The 18,530-nt window shown below is 45.3% G+C and overlaps 1 protein-coding gene across 1 annotated transcript in view; it reads left to right on the top strand.

Annotated features, from left to right (window-relative positions):
* LOC124144203 (anaphase-promoting complex subunit 1-like) overlaps positions 1 to 18,530 on the top strand; it is a 69,898-nt gene that overhangs the window by 24,833 nt on the left and 26,535 nt on the right. The window contains exons 26-38 of the mRNA XM_048390103.1: positions 1,042 to 1,148; positions 1,654 to 1,731; positions 2,468 to 2,557; positions 3,697 to 3,805; positions 4,842 to 4,982; positions 5,611 to 5,660; positions 6,119 to 6,303; positions 8,020 to 8,111; positions 9,274 to 9,360; positions 9,614 to 9,661; positions 11,154 to 11,236; positions 11,909 to 11,987; positions 12,357 to 12,431. Of these exons, the coding sequence (XP_048246060.1) occupies positions 1,042 to 1,148; positions 1,654 to 1,731; positions 2,468 to 2,557; positions 3,697 to 3,805; positions 4,842 to 4,982; positions 5,611 to 5,660; positions 6,119 to 6,303; positions 8,020 to 8,111; positions 9,274 to 9,360; positions 9,614 to 9,661; positions 11,154 to 11,236; positions 11,909 to 11,987; positions 12,357 to 12,431 (1,224 nt within the window). The remainder of the gene's footprint in view (positions 1 to 1,041; positions 1,149 to 1,653; positions 1,732 to 2,467; positions 2,558 to 3,696; positions 3,806 to 4,841; positions 4,983 to 5,610; positions 5,661 to 6,118; positions 6,304 to 8,019; positions 8,112 to 9,273; positions 9,361 to 9,613; positions 9,662 to 11,153; positions 11,237 to 11,908; positions 11,988 to 12,356; positions 12,432 to 18,530) is intronic.

Here is an 18,530-nt window from a genome sequence, read left to right on the forward strand (position 1 = left end):
CAGAGCAGGTTCAAAAGGAAAAGCTAGCTGCAGACACATGTTCGAAGCCGCTATTATAAGTATTGAACTTGAAACCCTAATCACTACACATTTTGCTATATCTGACTGACAAAAACACCAGAGGTCATTAAACGAGTGGTAAGTAATATATTTCAGCAAGGGTATTGCCTTGTATCGATACAGAAAACGTATGATGTATTGTATCATCACATGAAAACTGACGATGCACCGGTGCACCAATGTATCATTTCACTCCTATTGAATAGGGTCAATACTGACAAGTCTGTTGTGTGCTTGGGTAGAAGTGAACCAATGCCTGAGAAAACAGCTTGAATTAGGTTTTGGGATCAGAGAGGCAGAGTATGGTTGGATGGATGACTTCTGGCAGATCAACAGATGAGGTATAGCACAGTTGCTACCATCTGTTGTCACCACATTTTGGTTGAACCTGACGGTCATGGCTTTCCCTGCTCCAGGCTTGACCAAAAGCAGGCTGTCATGATATTTCTGAAGTACTACATGCAAAGGTTTGTTACAATTGATAGACACCTGCCTCTTTGCTCTTCTTCATGAAATGGTTGATACTGTGTTGGTACATTGCAGCAATATTGCCTGAACTTTTAATTGACAGCTAATAATGTTGTTTTATATCTGAGGAAATGGCATAGCCTATTGGTAGAAGTGTTTGCTTGTCATGTTGAATATTCAGAGTTCAGTTCCCCACATGGTGCTGTGTAGAAAGCTTTGTGCTTGTTTTGGTCCAAATCTTACAATATTCCCATTATGAATGTAGGTGTCTTTCACTACACTGACACCGAAAGAGTTATGTGAGAACTGTTTTGATGAGTATGTTGTTTAATGCTGCAATCAGCAATATTTAGGATATATGACAGTGATTAATATCTCAAACAAAACATTACATGACGTCAGGGATACAATGACACACAAGTCACCGAGTCTGACCCTAAGATTCAATATGTTCGCAAACTGAAGCCCCAGTTGTGATGAGACAGTGAGATGATGTGTGTCTGTGTGTTGCAGCTGCTGAAGCTGCGGTTCAGTGACGACTTGCGGGTCCAGGAAGTCCGGAGACTACTGCAGTCAGCCAGGCCGGCCAGGATTGCCCTAGTACAGAGGCCAGAAGTTAGGTGTGTACAACAGCCTGATGTACTCTCTGCCCTCGACATTCATGCTAGTCTGCTAGCTATATTGCCGAGCAAGTTCCTAAGCTGACTGTTGTGTGCAATGATGCAGTCTTGTAACGGAAAATACATCAGAACACAGTAGTTTCTTTGTCCATGAATTTACATGTTCTGTACAGTGAAGGAAATGTTTTGAATCATCCTCAGTGTTTGAAATTAAGTGTGATAGCTATGGGATCCTTTTCATAACCCAAGTAGTAAAAGTTAACATTTTAGGATGTCCCTAGATTCAACCAAAGGAAAGACTTCAAGAACCGTGGACCCTCCTAAATTCGAAGACAGAACTTGATTAGTTTAGAAGTTACACCAAATTTGTGCTTGAAATCAGATAATTTCACAAGACTCAAGCCTATATTTGGGTAGCAACCTCATTCATGTTCACCTATAATAATAACAGGTCCAACTGAACTGTCACTGAGGAAGTATGGTTCCAATATATCTCCTGTTTCAGTGACCACGACTTCATTGAAGAGCAAGAGAGACACCTTCTGGCTATCTGTATCAGGACAATGTCACTCCCTACAGGAAGGTGAGAAGACAACATGTCTGTTTGTTTGCAACTGAAGGGGACTCAGGGGGGTAAACAGTCTGAGCAAGTTTGATTTAAGTCCCTAGACACCACTTTGACATTTTATTAGTTATCATAGACCTTTTGACATAGAAGAGGTATACTGCCTTAAAAATACATGTACCTTCAAATTCAACAAAATGCCTGGGATAGGGCTTGAATTTGGCAGCCATAGATAACACAAGTAAGTTTCAATTGTTTATGCTGTTTTCATGCTCAAGGCGGTCATGTAGTAGACATTATGTTGTTAATTGATTGATAAATATTGTTGAATCTATGGTGTGTGGACTTGAATATTTTAGTAGTGAGTTTGGATGTACAAATGGAACCATTTTGACAATAAAATAAAGTGAAAATGTCTTTATAAGTCTGTTTGAATGTTCATTTGGTCTTACTTTTAACTTTGGCAAGTTATCATTTGCCATGAAATGGTTTAAGATGCCTTAAATGTGGTGGTTCAAGATTTGTATGCAGCATGCAATTGAAAGAGATATTATCATAGTTTCACTCAGGGCACTTAACATGCCAGATACAATGTTTAGACCTAGGTAAGACAGAGGCAATTGGCCTTGGATCACAGCCCCAGTTTGAAAAGGGTTCCTTGTGGAAGATAAATTTATGTTTTTTGCTCATGTGAAAGATGTATGACATCCATGTTTGTTGTCTGTGAGGCCTTATGATGGCTGGTGTTTTTCAGGGGAATGTTCACCTTGTCAACATACCAGCCCCTTCCGACAGAGACTCTCCCTATCCCCAAGCTCTGTCTCACAGGGAGAGCTCCACCAAGGTAAACCTGCATGACACACATTGTATATAGTCCTCCACACAACTGCTTCTTCTGTAAAAAAATATCGGCAAAGTACACTAAAAAATATGGAAAGTCGTGTTGATTTTGGCTTAATATGGGACATATAATATGGGTCTAGAAGTTGGTGAGTGAGCACTTAATATTTAAGAAATAAACAATGAGTGGGAGTTGTTTATCGTGCAATAAAACACTGCAGGGAGAATAAACTATGAGGGGCGCCGACCTGAGTGGTTTATTCTCCCTGCAGTTTTTATTGTATGATAAACAATGACCACGGGTTGTTCATTTCTTATATGAGATATCAACCTTATGTACAGCCTCTTAAAGGATGATCATAAAATGTACAAGCTTTAAAAATATTTACCCTTATTTAAATAATGATGACTCCCTCAATAGAATCTGACCTCGGCAATGTCAGACAAGTCCATTTTATGCACAGGTGGGCATTTCCTGCATATTCTCACAATCCTCACGTCAATTTCCTGTACCTTTTCTCCAAATACTGATCGTCATATCTCTCCTGCGATTGTTCGGCCCTCATGGTTAACTGTGTTGCCCAGCTACATCTATGGTTAACAACTCACTATACACTCCACTTTAATAAATATTGATGTGCAATATACGAGCAAGCGCATATTCAAATCTCCAGAAATGAGATCATGATAGAACAATGTTTTATCGTGACATAAACCAAGCTTGGTTGTTCACTGTTCTTTGCGATTTATCGCATAGCTGTCTTATAAAGGCAAATACAGTATATCATATCAGCCTGGGAATAATAGTCGACTAGTGGTTGATAGCATGAGCAATGACCCATATCATAGAGGCACTTTGTCTGTGTCTACTGTGTCTGAGTGGGGTATCCATGCTCAACTATGCATGGAATTTCAGTTTGCTAGCACTGAAAAACCGGCATTAGTTTAGACGAACACACAGTTATGAATAGTTATTTGCTGGTCATAAATATACTTGGTTTCAGATGTCTATTTTGTTACCATTGTTAAGGATATATACTTCAAAGACTCTGCTCTGATACTGCTATAAGCGTTGTGAAAGCTTATCTGTCTATTCATTGCCTGTATAAGTAATTATGCATACATGTGATGTTTGTGTTTCAGGAACACAACAGTTGATCTCACACACATCGACACTCCCGCCAACATGGCTGCCTGGCCTCAGTTCCACAACGGTGTCGCTGCTGGACTCAGGATAGCCAACGTATCTCAAGTAGGTGATGACAGCAAGCCACAGATAAGAGGTGGATCCAGGAGTATTCAAATGGGGTGGTTGCATTTTCTGATACTTAACTTCAATGGGGGAATTTATCTGGTGGGATGGGTGAATTGGAGTGGGGTTTCACTTGACATCAGACAAGGTTGAACACTGGTATCTCTTTGATATGAGTGGTTTTGTTTTGTTTTGTTTTTCATTGGGGTACATATGTTTTCAAATAGGTTGGGGGATGTCATACCCCGGGAACTCCCCCCTGGATCTGTCACTGACCAAAGCTAACAATACCTCAAAGATCAAATGACAGTTATATCTGTTTACTTGTTTGCAACATGTTCCCATTGTATTAAGGATGTGCATTTGATAATGTTCAAAATCGAGGTTGCTTAGTGAAATCACTTGCTCTCAGGGCCTGCTTGACCATATTATTCAGGACCAGTGAAGATCTGGGGTAGAATAGGTCTTCAGCAACCCATGCGTGCCGTAAAAGGTGACTATGCTTGTCGTAAGAGGCGATTAACGGGATTGAGTGGTCAGACTCGCTGACTTGGTTGATGTATGACATCATGTCCCAATTGCGTTTTTCGTTGCTCATGATGTCAATCACTGGATTGTCTGGTCCAGACTTGATTATTTTCAGACCACTGTCATATAGCTGGAATATTTCAGAGTGTGGCATTAAACAACAAGCAACCAACCAACTATATTATTCAGGCCGCCTCCATTATCTAGTAGTAGAGCATCTGCGCAGAGGGCGGAATGTCGGGGGTTCTATACCTGGCTGCATCATTCCAAAAGACGTTAAAAGATGGTACTTGTTGTTACCCTGCCTGGTGCTCGGCAACGGGGTAAAACAAGGACTGGTCGGCTCAGCGTTATCTAAGTGCAATAATCTTGAACACAACGTTAAACCTCATATTACCTTACCTCACCTATATTATTCACAGTGTTAAAATTAAGGTCTTCATCAAAATCCTCCCTGTATACTCTTTTTTCTTTCTTTGGATTGATGTTTGTGTTTGTTGTATTTCAGGTTGAATCGACATGGATTATATACAATAAGCCCAAGAGTAATGAGTTGTCAAACGAGTATGCTGGCTTCCTGATGGCTCTGGGGCTCAACAACCACCTGGTGAATCTCAACACCCTCAATGTGCATGACTACCTCAGTAAGGTGAGGACAACCACTGTTATTGAAGTGTCTGGAATTTTGGATTGCATTATAATGTGTTCTCATACATGTTATGATGTATTGCCATTGCATTTTTTAGATGTATAACTTGGTGATGTCAATAGATAACATGTTATTGGCTGCTTTGAGGTGCAAACAATAGGAACACTTTTGGTTGCAATTACTGGAGAAAATAACTTAGCAAAAGTAATGTTGGCAAAAGTCATGTCGGCGAAGGTAATGCCGGTTTGTGCCAGCACCTCTCTTGTGAGATTGCTTGTTCCTACAGCATATTTCACAATAATATCGAGCGTTTGGGTGGCCTTGCAGTTATAGCGTTCGCACGTTACTACAAAGACCTGGGTTCGATTCCCAACATGGGTACAGTGTGTGAAGCCCATTTGTGGTGTCCCCCGCCATGATGTTGCTGGAATATTGCTCAAAAAGGGTGTAAAACCATACTCCTCACTCACAATAACATTAGTGATGGCATACTGCTGTTTTCTTCCACATCTGACCTGCCCTTCATTTTGGTAAAACCAGAAAAATGGTTATTAATGTAAGCACTTCATTTCTTTGGAAAACCGGTAGTCCTCCATAGTTGGACTGTATTTTTCACATTATGTTTCAGGGGCATGAGATGACGACTATTGGTTTACTTCTTGGTTTAGCAGCAGCCAAGTAAGTGTTAGTGACATCAGTAAACTCTGTTCTGTATGTTGTCTAATGCAAGCTTTTGGTACCTGGAATGATATGGGTGGGGTGGGGTGGGGTGGGGTGGGGTGGGATGGGGTGGGGTGGGGTGGGTAATCGAAGAAGACAAACATGTAATTTTTTGTTGCAATGGTCTGACTGCATGTGTGGCCTCTAAATAAATGGATCTGGACCAAATGAACCAGTGATTGATATTATGAACTGTCAAGGTACAGGACACAGAATCAACCAAATCACTGGGCCTGATCCATTCTCTCGACATACTGGATGTCCTGATGTGTTAAAGAAGACAAATGGCTGGCTCCTGTCAAAGAACATATTCTTTGTCTTGATCCAATGACTGTAAAAGTGTTCTGCCTCAACCAGAAATACTATCGAGTGGTTGGTTCCTAAGGATGTAAGCTTTCCTTCTGTGTTTTTGTCAGAAAGGGAACAATGGATATGGCCATCACTCGTCTGCTGAGCATCCACGTGCCAGCCCTGCTCCCACCTACATCCACCGAGCTGAACATTCCACACAACATCCAGGTGGCAGCCATACTGGGCGTCGGCCTTGTCTACCAGGGGACGGGGCACCTGCACATGGCAGAGACACTGTTGTCTGAGATAGGTGGGTATCTACACCTGGTGGGGACACTGTTGTCTGAGATAGGTGGGTATCTACACATGGCAGAGACACTGTTGTCTGAGATAGGTGGGTATCTACACCTGGTGGGGACACTGTTGTCTGAGATAGGTGGGTATCTACACATGGTGGGGACACTGTTGTCTGAGATAGGTGGGTATCTACACATGGTGGGGACACTGTTGTCTGAGATAGGTGGGTATCTACACATGGTGGGGGCACTGTTGTCTGAGATAGGTGGGTATCTATGCATGGTGGGGACACTGTTGTCTGAGATAGGTGGGTATCTACACATGGTGGGGGCACTGTTGTCTGAGATAAGTTGGTATCTACACCTGGTGGGGACACTGTTGTCTGAGATAGGTGGGTATCTTCACATGGTGGGGGCACTCCTGTCTGAGATAGGTGGGTATCTTCACATGGTGGGGGCACTCCTGTCTGAGATAGGTGGGTATCTATGCATGGTGGGGACACTGTTGTCTGAGATAAGTTGGTATCTACACCTGGTGGGGACACTGTTGTCTGAGATAGGTTGGTATCTATGCATGGTGGGGGCACTGTTGTCTGAAAAAAGGTTGGTATCTATACATGGTGGGGGCACTGCTGTTTGAGATAGGTGGGTATCTACACCTGGTGGGGACACTGTTGTTTTGGATAGGTGGGTATCTACACATAGCAGAGACACTGTTGTCTGAGATAGGTGGGTATCTTCACATGGTGGGGGACACTGCTCTCTGATATAGGTGGGTATGTACGCTTGGTGGGGGCACTGTTGTCTGAGATAGGTGGGTATCTTCACATGGTGGGGGCACTGTTGTCTGAAAAAAGGTTGGTATCTATGCTTGTTTGGGGAACTGCTGTCTGATATAGGTGGGTATCTTCACATGGTGGGGGCACTGCTGTCTGATATGGGTGGGTATCTATGCTTGGTGGGGGCACTGCTGTCTGAGATAGGTGGGTATCTTCACATGGTGGGGGTACTGCTGTCTGAAAAAGGTTGGTATCTATGCATGGTGGGGGCACTGTTGTCTGAAAAAAGGTTGGTATCTATGCATGATTGGGGCACTGTTGTCTGAATAAAGGTTGGTATCTATGAATGGTGGGGGCACTGTTGTCTGATATAGGTGGGTATCTACGCTTGGTGGGGGCACTGCTGTCTGAGATAGGTGGGTATCTTCACATGATGGGGGCACTGTTGTCTGAATAAAGGTTGGTATCTATGCATGGTGGGGGCACTGTTGTCTGATATAGGTGGGTATCTACGCTTGGTGGGGGCACTGCTGTCTGAGAAAGGTGGGTATCTATGCTTGGTTGGGGGCACTGCTGTCTGAGATAGGTGGGTATCTATGCTTGGTTGGGGGGCACTGCTGTCTGAGATAGGTGGGTATCTATGCTTGGTGGGGGCACTGCTGTATGAGATAGGTGGGTATCTTCACATGGTGGGGGCACTGTTGTCTGAAAAAAGGTTGGTATCTATGCATGGTGGGGGCACTGTTGTCTGAAAAAAGGTTGGTATCTATGCATGGTGGGGGCACTGCTGTCTGAAAAAAGGTTGGTATCTATGCATGGTGGGGGCACTGCTGTCTGATATAGGTGGGTATCTACACCTGGCGGGGGCACTGGTATGTAAGTGCAGCATATTGTATGTGTATATTTGATGTATAGAAAACTGCTGTCCATGCCTTCATTGTCTTGTGACAGGTCGCCCTCCAGGCCCTGAGATGGAGAACTGTTCGGATAGGGAGTCCTATGCTCTGGCAGCTGGTCTGGCTCTGGGACTACTTATGTTTGGGGTCAGTAAAAACAACATGTTACATAAGCCAGTTTGTACTCTTTGTCTAAATCTTCAACACGTACGTTACATCCAAAAGCATTATATTTATTCAATGGGCTGTTGCCTTTATTCATACAGTGGCACAATGTACACATGAGAATGATGTTTTGTCCAAGTTCTCAGTTGACGTTTGATACGATGACTGCATCTGAAAGGTGTCAAAAACATGCATAATACTCAAAAAACTTTTTTTCCAAAATATTGCATTCTCCAGAGGGGGTTGCGCATTACGCTCGGGTGCGCACTATACTCAAGAATAAAAGAACCATGCAGACTCCTGTGATTGTGAGTCACTCTGTAAGTCTCGACTTGATAATGGTTGGGAGAGCTAGAACATGGGGCGCGTGTCCGATTGGTGTATTAAGAACCCACGTCAAGGTGGAGTATTGTGTATTCGTTTCATGTATGAAAAGTGGTTCTTTTTATCAAGTGTGCCAGGGGGCACTCATGAAGATATCTAGTTGTGCCCATTTGGAATTAAGTGTGCCAACAAGAAGATAATATTTGATCCCTCAAGCTAGTTCTAAACTATTTGGGGGCACGGGTGGCCCAGTCGTCTAAGGCGCCCGCAATTCGCCGTGCAGAGTTGCGTCCCTTGGACACGCCAGAAACCTATGATTGTGGGTTCGAATCCCGGTTTGCCCCAATTATGTTTCTAGGTTTGTCAGCACCCTGCCCGTGCTTGTGGGTTTCACCGAAGTGCTAAACATCTGAGACCTGCATCACTTCGGGCTTTCCTCCCACATTAAACTGATACGCCGTGATATAACTGGAATAATGTTAAAAACGGCGTTAAACCAAACTCACACTAAACTTTATTTAGAAATTTTGCCCCTTTCTTTTTAAACGATTGATTATATCCTTTTTAACTTCTGAATCCCTGGGTTTATGTTGTGAATCATACTGTGCATTAAGTGTGGTCATATGAACCTTAATTTCCATTTTGTTTCCAAAGTAGTTATCACAGGTTTCATATGATAAACAATGTCACATATTATTTCTGTTGAAAAATATGATTTCTAACTGTGCCTCCAGTCACTGGGAACTTATTGTGATGGTGCCATTGTGATATCACCCATACCATTGGCTAATACAAGGAATTCTGAATCCTGTGTTAACAGAAGGGGAGACAGACGGTGGGTCTGTCCGACCACAGCATGGCAGACATCTTGTGTCACTTCATGGTGGGCGGTCACAAGAGGCCCTTGGTGAGATCTCTTTCCGTTAAACTATTTCCACTAATAATCAAATGTCATTATTAAAACGTATAGTTCTGGTTTTCTTCAAATTTTCTGATATCGAGGTTCATTGTTATCAATTTCAATAATCTTTTTAGGTATAAATGTTATATCACAGTTTATCAAAAATTCTCAATTTCCAATGTCTGGTTACTTAAGTAAACTGCTGATATAACTGCTTAGTAGTTCATGAAGGCATGAAAACATTGTTGTTATGTTACAGCCTGGTCCTTACAAGGATAGATACAAGTCCCCCAGCTACCTTATATGGGTATGTCCACATTAAGATCACGCTGTTTGTTAAACTGACTGCTCCAGTTCTAGGTGAGGGCCCACTTGCACAAAGCGATCTTAGCGCTAAGATGATTGTAACTCCCATACTACCCATCTTAGTGCTAAGATCTTTTTGTGCAAAAGGGCCCAGATGTATTTACTTTACTAAGCCGATCACCCTGAAATGAATGTGACAAAAAAACAACATTTTCGGGCTGTTTTAGTTTCCAAGCCAGATAATCATGCTTATGAAGAAATAACGCAAATCCTTTCTACAAGTGGTACATGTAGTATGACTGGTAAATGTTCGCACAATTTTATATTAATAGCTTTCAATTCTTATCAAACATGACTATTAAAGTGCAGTGTAAATTATCAGTGTTCAACAAAATTCCTGGCTGAGCACTTGAGATCAATCCTGTTTACAGTTTCTTAAGCCATGTACGTAAAATCCTGGCTGAGCACTTGAGATCAATCCTGTTTACAGTTTCTTAAACCATGTATGTAAAATCCTGGCTGACTGAGCACTTGAGATCAATCCTGTTTACAGTTTCTTAAGCCATGTATGTAAAATCCTGACTGAGCGCTTGAGATCAATCCTGTTTACAGTTTCTTAAGCCATGTATGTAAAATCCTGACTGAGCGCTTGAGATCAATCCTGTTTACAGTTTCTTAAGCCATGTATGTAAAATCCTGGCTGAGCACTTGAGATCAATCCTGTTTACAGTTTCTTAAGCCATGTATGTAAAATCCTGGCTGAGCACTTGAGATCAATCCTGTTTACAGTTTCTTAAGCCATGTATGTAAAATCCTGACTGAGCACTTGAGATCAATCCTGTTTACAGTTTCTTAAGCCTTGTATGTAAAATCCTGGCTGAGCACTTGAGATCAATCCTGTTTACAGTTTCTTAAGCCATGTATGTAAAATCCTGGCTGAGCGCTTGAGATCAATCCTGTTTACAGTTTCTTAAGCCATGTATGTAAAATCCTGGCTGAGCACTTGAGATCAATCCTGTTTACAGTTTCTTAAGCCATGTATGTAAAATCCTGGCTGAGCACTTGAGATCAATCCTGTTTACAGTTTCTTAAGCCATGTATGTAAAATCCTGACTGAGCGCTTGAGATCAATCCTGTTTACAGTTTCTTAAGCCATGTATGTAAAATCCTGGCTGAGCACTTGAGATCAATCCTGTTTACAGTTTCTTAAGCCATGTATGTAAAATCCTGGCTGAGCACTTGAGATCAATCCTGTTTACAGTTTCTAAGCCTTGTATGTTTGACACAAAATGTGATTTTATCAAACGATGGTTGAGTTACTTCTTACAATTTTGTGTAAATGGTAAATAAAAAAAATGTTGCTACAATGGGCCTTCCTAACTCCTATGATCTTTCTGATTTTGTGCACTGTCTAAACTGGACTAGGCTCCCATGAGTCTGGTTTAGACAGATTCAACTGTATTAGTGTATCTGATACCCATGTGATGTTGCAGGAGGGTGACAGTGTGAATGTCAATGTGACGGCACCAGGGGCAACTCTGGCGCTGGGGATGCTGTTCTTCAACACCGGCAACAGGTAGCTCTGTTTGATAAAAAACACATGCTTAAAATCACTAGCACAAGAATATTATGTTCAGGATCTTGTCAGATATTCGGAATTTTAGAGCAGTTCATTTGAAACTATTTGATTTGGCCTGTCATTTCATTATATGAATTTGTAGTTTTGATTACTGATGATTGTTGTGAATGTTTTTGTTTTTTTGTTTCTGATGATGTTGTGAATGGTTTTGTTTTTTTGTTTCTGATGATGTGAATGTTGTTGATTTTTGTTTCTGATGAAGTGAATGTTTTGAATATTTGTTTCTGATGATGTGAATGTTTTGGTTTTTTTGTTTCTGATGTTGTGAATGTTTTGGATTTTTGTTTCTGATGATGTAAATGTTTTTTTGTTTTGTTTCTGGTGATGTGAATTTTTATTGTGTTTCTGATGATGTGAATGTTTTTTGTTTTTCTTTCTGATGATGTGAATGTTTTGGTTTTTGTTTCTGATGTGAATGTTTTGATTTTTTTTTTAATGTGATGAAGATACTGATTTGCTTTCACAGGATAATGTGCATGGTATTTGGGTTAATTTTGTGATAATATTATTGATATATGAATAGTTTAACAGTCACCTTGATAAACATTTAAAGATCATAAGTATCAAAATATGCCCACAAAATAGATGTTTGACTGTTGTTTTTAACAGTGCTGTAGCTGAGTGGCTGAAAGCACCGGATACTCAGTTTATGTTGGACCATGTCCGCCCGGACTTCCTGTTGCTCAGGGTAAGATTATGTGTAGGATTATGTGCTGATCAATATAAAATGTTGATCAAATAATTTCTTTTTCACCAAATATTGATCAGGTACCCAGATTAATAGATATCTGTGAAGCAGAATATTTTGATTGAGGGTAACATGGAAAGTCTTCATTTATGTCAAGTGATGACATTTAATCTATGTTTTAAGGTAGGGAAAATGATAATTTATTTGCATAAATGTATTTGTAATTTATTTGTCTATTTATTTGTAATTACTGATGTCATGTAATTCCTAAGTTAAAGAAGGAGAAATGGAGAATCGTGGTAAGGAGTATTGCAGTATCATGGATGGTGTCTTGATCTCTCACAACAGTAATCTGTCTCAATATTACAGACCCTGAGTCGAGGCCTGGTGATGTGGGACTCCATTGTGCCCAACCTCAGTTGGGTTGGCAGCCATATACCGGAGGTCAGTGATGCTTACTATAAACAGACAGACAGACAGAAGTTTATTCAATATTTTAGGCCATATGACCTATAGTACAGAAGTGTTCTTTTTTTTTGTATCAACATTGTACAGTCACCTGTAGGTAATAATAAGTTTACATATAATATTAACGTCTAATTACATTAAGTAATACGTTACCACTGTTATACCGAGGCTGTTGTCTCCCACAACTGCTGCTATAGCGAAATCTACCACAGAGATCTCAATTACCTCATGCAGCACGTGCGTAGCCACCTAGCTGCCATGTGACACCCTTCACTCTTGTCTCCTTCGTCTGCTTAGCAAGACGTGTTTTCTCCTGCTGAAGCGTTCCTTGAAGATTTGGTGATATTTATTATCGTTTATTCTCTAATAAACTGTGCTTTTATGGGGCGTTGCGGTAGCTACGCTTGGTTATAATTTTCCCGCCAAATGGAAAATTGTTCCCGCCCTTTTTTCTATATACTTGCGGGGTTCGCGTATGCACGTTGTGTTTTACGTTTCCCCTGTTCTTGTATGTTTTGGGGGTTAACATAACTTATTTCTTTAGTAAAAGTTATATGTGTATGTTATATGTTCACATTGCTCGTTTATTTTCTTGTGAAAATGTTCGTTTGTGAATCATTGTGGTGCGTGCGTTGTAACCATGTTTTGTTCTTTGTTTCTAGAAAACAATCAATGTCTGACATGGATATGTCCCCTGTCTCCACCCCCTCTACCCCTGCTCCTCGGAGTTGTGGGGTGTGCAGAAAGTTTTTGTTGTCCCGGGATCCCCACGATCGTTGCCCGCGGTGCAGGGTTCCTTGCGAGGAAACCCGGTGCACCCTGTGCGAAGGTCTGGGACCTGCGGAGTTTGAGCGGTACCGGCTGTGCGCGCAGTCCGTTTCCACCCCTGTGGTGGCCGGTTCGTCCGGTCGGGGCCCCCGTGCGGGCACCTCCTTGTCGGCTGCGGCGGATCCCCTTGCGGCCCTCGGATCCCCTTGCGGCCCTCGGGCTGTCTGGGGCTTCCGTCGCCGCATTGTTGTCGCAAATTGTGGACTCCAAGCTGGCGGCCTTATCACAAGATAGGCCGCTGGCTGTTCCGTCCCCGGCCTCTTCGGTGGCCGCGGGTTCGGATGCGGGGTCCACCGGTACGGCGCCGGCTGCCGTGGTTACCGGTCCTTCCCCCGAACCATTGCTTCCGCTATCGGTTAAGGACCGCGTGGCCATGGTGTATGACCTCTTCGAGGACATGCCAAAGCCCCTGCCGATACCGCGGGGTATCCACGGTTCCGTGGGTTCCTCCGAGGTATACGACGAGTCGTCCGACAAGGCTTTCCCGGCATCAACCTTGCTGCGCGGGATTAAGCCGTCTTTGGAGAAAGCCTTCACGGCTGCCTCCGGTCGGGGTCTCCCGTTACCTCCCCCGTCGTGGAGAAAAGGGTCTTTCCCAGTTCATGACCTTGCCTTTCCCGAGGCTGGTCCTTCTGCGGAAGCCCATGTGGAGCGTTTGGGGGTCCGTGCTCCACCGGTTGCCACGGTACCGCAAGGTACCCTGCAACAGCTGGACACCCTCGCTCGACACTCCATGCTGGCTATGTCTCACGGAGACACATACCTGGCTGCGGCGGCCAGTCTGGTCGAAGGTTCTCCCACGGACCGTGACCAGCGCATTTACAACTGCTTGCTCGGTTTGAATGCTTCCCTGGAGTACGTTGCCGGGGCTTCGGCCTTTGTTTCCGGCACGTGCCATTTTCTTCGGCGCCAGTCGTATCTGGTTGCTTCAGGGTTGGACGCTGCCAATCAGGAGGTGCTCCTTTCGCAGCCTTGGTCTGCTCGGACCCTGTTTAATAACAAGGTCCCTGGGGTTCTGAAGGAACAACAGGCCGCTGTGTCTGCCGAGGCCTCTCGGCACACACTGGATCTTGTGGGGTCCTTGCATAGGCGCCTGGGTGCCGCTCCGAAGCGGAGCGCGCCCCAGGTTGCTGTGTCCGGCAGGCCTAAGGGGTCGGGTCCTTCTTCCTCCGGGAAGAAGCCCCGCTCTGAGGGCTCCGGTAAGGGTTCTCAGCAGCCCTTTCGCGGGAAGAAGGGGAACTGGGGGAAGCCCAAGTGGTCTAAGGACGGCAAGGGCCCCTCCAGGTGACTCTCATTGGAGGGGTTCGTATGCCGACAGCGCCAACTTCGGTTGGCCCGTAGGCGAACCCGAGTCACACGGCCCTGGACAGTTGCGCCTGCCGCAGCCCGTCCGGCCCCCCTCTCTTTCCCCAGTGGGAGCCAGACTCCAGACTTACTGGGAGAATTGGGAACAAGTGTTCGACGACCCGTGGGTGGTCAACACGATTCGGTACGGCTATCGGCTCGATCTCAAAGCGAATCCGCCGCTCACCGTTGCCCCGTCGGCAGGTTTCTATTCGGAAACCGATCTTCCCTTCCTCGCCGATGCCATCGGCAGGTTGGTGGAGAAGAGGGCAGTTCGGGAGTTAGCTCTACCAGAAATAACACCGGGGTTTTACTCCAGGATATTTCTCGTTCCCAAGAAGGACAGTGCCGAACTCAGAATGATTCACAACTTGAAATCGTTCAACGAGTTCTACCTGCGCAAGCCGCCCAAGTTCAGAATGTTGAGCTTGACGGACCTGAAAGCACTGATCATGCCGGCCGACTGGCTAGCTTTGATCGACCTGAAGGATGCTTATCTGCATGTTCCGATTCACTCGGATCATCACAGGTATCTCAGGTTTGTCTTTCAAGGCAGGCACTACGAGTGGGTTGTACTCCCATTCGGTCTTTCGTCCGCTCCCTGGCTGTTCACCCGGTTAACCACCCCCATAGTGGGGTTCCTCCACCGGAGGGGTGTCCGGTACTTCGCGTACCTGGACGACTCGCTAGTAGCAAATCGAATGTCGGACACCCTGTCACGCCATCTCGTTTTCGCACGTCGGCTCTTGGAGCAAACCCCTTCTCAGAACTTGCAGTTCATCGGAGGTCGGTTCAACACGGTGTCCCATCGCCTATTTGTCCCCCCAGACCGGTGGCACAAAATTCAGGCGATGATTGCCAAAGTCTTAGCGGTGCAACAGACTGTTCACTTTTGGGAACAGCTGTTAGGGCTACTTGTATCAGCCCAGGACTGCACCGTACGGGGTCGTCTCCAACTCCGCCCGCTGCAACGGTTTTTAATCCAGTTGTTAGCAACGGAGGTGAACAGTGCGACCGTTGCCCTCCCGGATCGGCTCCGACCGCATCTGGAGTGGTGGACGGTCCCTTACAATGTCTTATCAGGAGTCTCTATGCGGCCCTACCGGGCCACGTTGAACCTGTATACAGACGCCTCTCTAGTGGGCTGGGGCGCCCATCTAGAGGGGGAGGTGAGCTCGGGGCTGTGGTGCGTAGACGAACTAGGTCTTCACATCAATTGTCTCGAGTTCAAGGCAGTGATCAACGCAGTCAATCACTGGAAGCATCGTCTCGTCGACGCCCGGCTCATGCTGGCGACCGACAACACGACGGTAGTGTCCTATGTGAACAAACTGGGGGGAACCCACAGTCACTCGCTGCTCGATCTCACGTTCGAGTTTTACGCTCTGGTGGACAGTGTCCCGTGCCAGATACGCGCCCGTCACATCCCAGGTGTGCGGAACGTACTGGCCGATGCTCTATCGAGGCCTCGGGATCCGAGCCCCACAGAGTGGATGCTGAACCCAGTAGTGTTTCAGTGGCTGTGCGAACGTTTGGGTCGTCCGATGGTCGACCTGTTCGCAACGCGGTTCAACAATCAACTCCCGTTGTTTGTATCACCAGTCCCGGACCCGAGGGCCATCGATCACGATGGTCTCGCGTTAGACTGGACGGGCTTGGACGCTTATGCTTACCCGCCGACAGCGTTGATACCACACATTCTAAGCCGGCTTCGAGGAGTTCGCTGTCGAATGTTACTGATCGCGCCCATGTGGCCGAACAGATCGTGGTACCCCGACTTGCTGACCCAGGTCACGCAGTCGCCACTCCCACTGCCTGTGAGACCGGATCTCTTGATCCACCCTCACACCCGTCAGCTTCATCCAAACGCAGGGCAGTTCAATCTGCACGCGTGGATGTTGTCACCGAGCGTCATACGTTAGTATGCATCGTGATTCTACCCAGAAGGTGTATAATGCACGTTGGGTTATTTTCACGAAGTGGTGTTGTAAACATCACATTCATTCGCCAGATAAGGTATCTGTGCAGGATATTGCTCGTTTCATGTCTCACTTGCGAGAGACCCGGAAACTCTCCGGGGGTTCCATTGCCAACTATGTCTCGTCCGTTGCTACGGTACGGGACGTTGCTATGGGTACCAGTCTCTCCAAAGAGCCGGTGATACGGGGTATTATCAAGGGTTTCAAACAGCACGATCTTAAGAAGGGCCGCCTTCGGGCACCGGCCTGGGATCTTTCCCTAGTGTTGCAATCACTTACGGAAGCTCCGTATGAACCCTTGCATAGTGCTTCGTTCCGGCATGTGACTTGGACAGCATTTCTCCTCTCCTTTGCCACGGCGGCACGTGTATCCGAAATTCATGCACTCGATGTCGCCAAGGTACGATTCGATAGGGGTGACGAAGGAGCGGTCCGCCTGGGCCTGCTCATGGGCTTCGTCGCCAAGAATCAGAGAGTCGGGCAAAAGGAGAGAGAATTCACTGTAAGATCACTCAAAGAAATCTTACATCCTGCTGATACTGAGGACAGAGCGCTGTGTCCGGTTAGGGCCCTTAAGTATTATCTTAAGGCTTCGAATGAACGTAGACAAGGGCGTGACCGTCTGTTCATATCGTGTAACCCTAATCGCACGGTTGACATAACTCGCAACTCGATTGCGTTGTGGCTTCGTTCTGTCATCAATCTGGCGTACCGGTCTCGGGGGTTACCGGTAGCGGGGTCAAACCCGCACGAGATCAGGGCGCTAGCGGCAACATTTGCCCTACACTCGAATATCTCTGTTCACAGAATATTACGAGGTTGTTACTGGCGTTCTGACTCGGTTTTTGCCAATCATTACCTCAGAAAGGTTTCTGATGAAGACGTGGAGGGGGTGCACCGTCTTGGGCCGCTGATCGCGGCACAAGCGGTCATCTAGGGGGTGTGTCCAGCGCAATTTCAAACTCCGCAGTCGTCAGTCCTTGCACGGTGGTCAATCTGGGTCGTCTCCAATGTTCCCACGCTGTGGGTACAGGAGTGGGGGTCCTGCAAACCAGCGCACTCACACCATAGGTGAGGCGGCTTTTTGTGTGTTTTGTCCTTATTTGTATTTTGACAATTATGCATTTAATTGTCTGTCGTGTATTCCAACCTTGCGATACATGCTTACGAATACTGGAATTAGGTCACGCGCCTAATGCATACTTTAAGTAGGCTTGCTCTGGGATATACGGTCTGAAGGAAATTAATTTCCCTCTTTTCGACTGTTTAACCTGATCTAAGATTTAGCTCACGCGGATACAGTGTTCTCATCCGCTGCGGCGATGAAATACCTATCCAGTGGGGCCGTTTGGAGTCACCAATCGTTTTGGCAATGACGATTGAGCCTTACGGTATGCGCATGACAGTGCTTTGGTATTCCTATTAGGGTAACGCCTAGCTAGGTGCATGCGCATCGAGTGCTTCCGCCTTGGTGTTTACTTCCGCTGGTCGGAAGGAACGCTAGCAGTCAGGATTCGGGTTGTAGGTGCTCCCCACCGCCTACTGTGGTAGTCAGCCTCGGTATAACAGTGGTAACGTATTACTTAATGTAATTTGTAGAATTTTCCTATTCGGAATATTCTATAAGTAATACGTTACCACTGGGCTGCTGCCCGCCCGTCCGTCCCCCGAGCACTTGCTCTCGCAGGAGACAAGAGTGAAGGGTGTCACATGGCAGCTAGGTGGCTACGCACGTGCTGCATGAGGTAATTGAGATCTCTGTGGTAGATTTCGCTATAGCAGCAGTTGTGGGAGACAACAGCCTCGGTATAACAGTGGTAACGTATTACTTATAGAATATTCCGAATAGGAAAATTCTACAAATTTCAAAAATCTTCTTCAGGAATATTGACAGAGATGATATAGTATTAGCATTTCGGGAGTT

The sequence above is a fragment of the Haliotis rufescens genome, unplaced genomic scaffold (assembly GCF_023055435.1).
Source record: "Haliotis rufescens isolate VD_foot unplaced genomic scaffold, xgHalRufe1.0.p SCAF_82, whole genome shotgun sequence".
In the NCBI taxonomy this organism is placed as follows: Eukaryota; Metazoa; Mollusca; class Gastropoda; order Lepetellida; family Haliotidae; genus Haliotis; species Haliotis rufescens.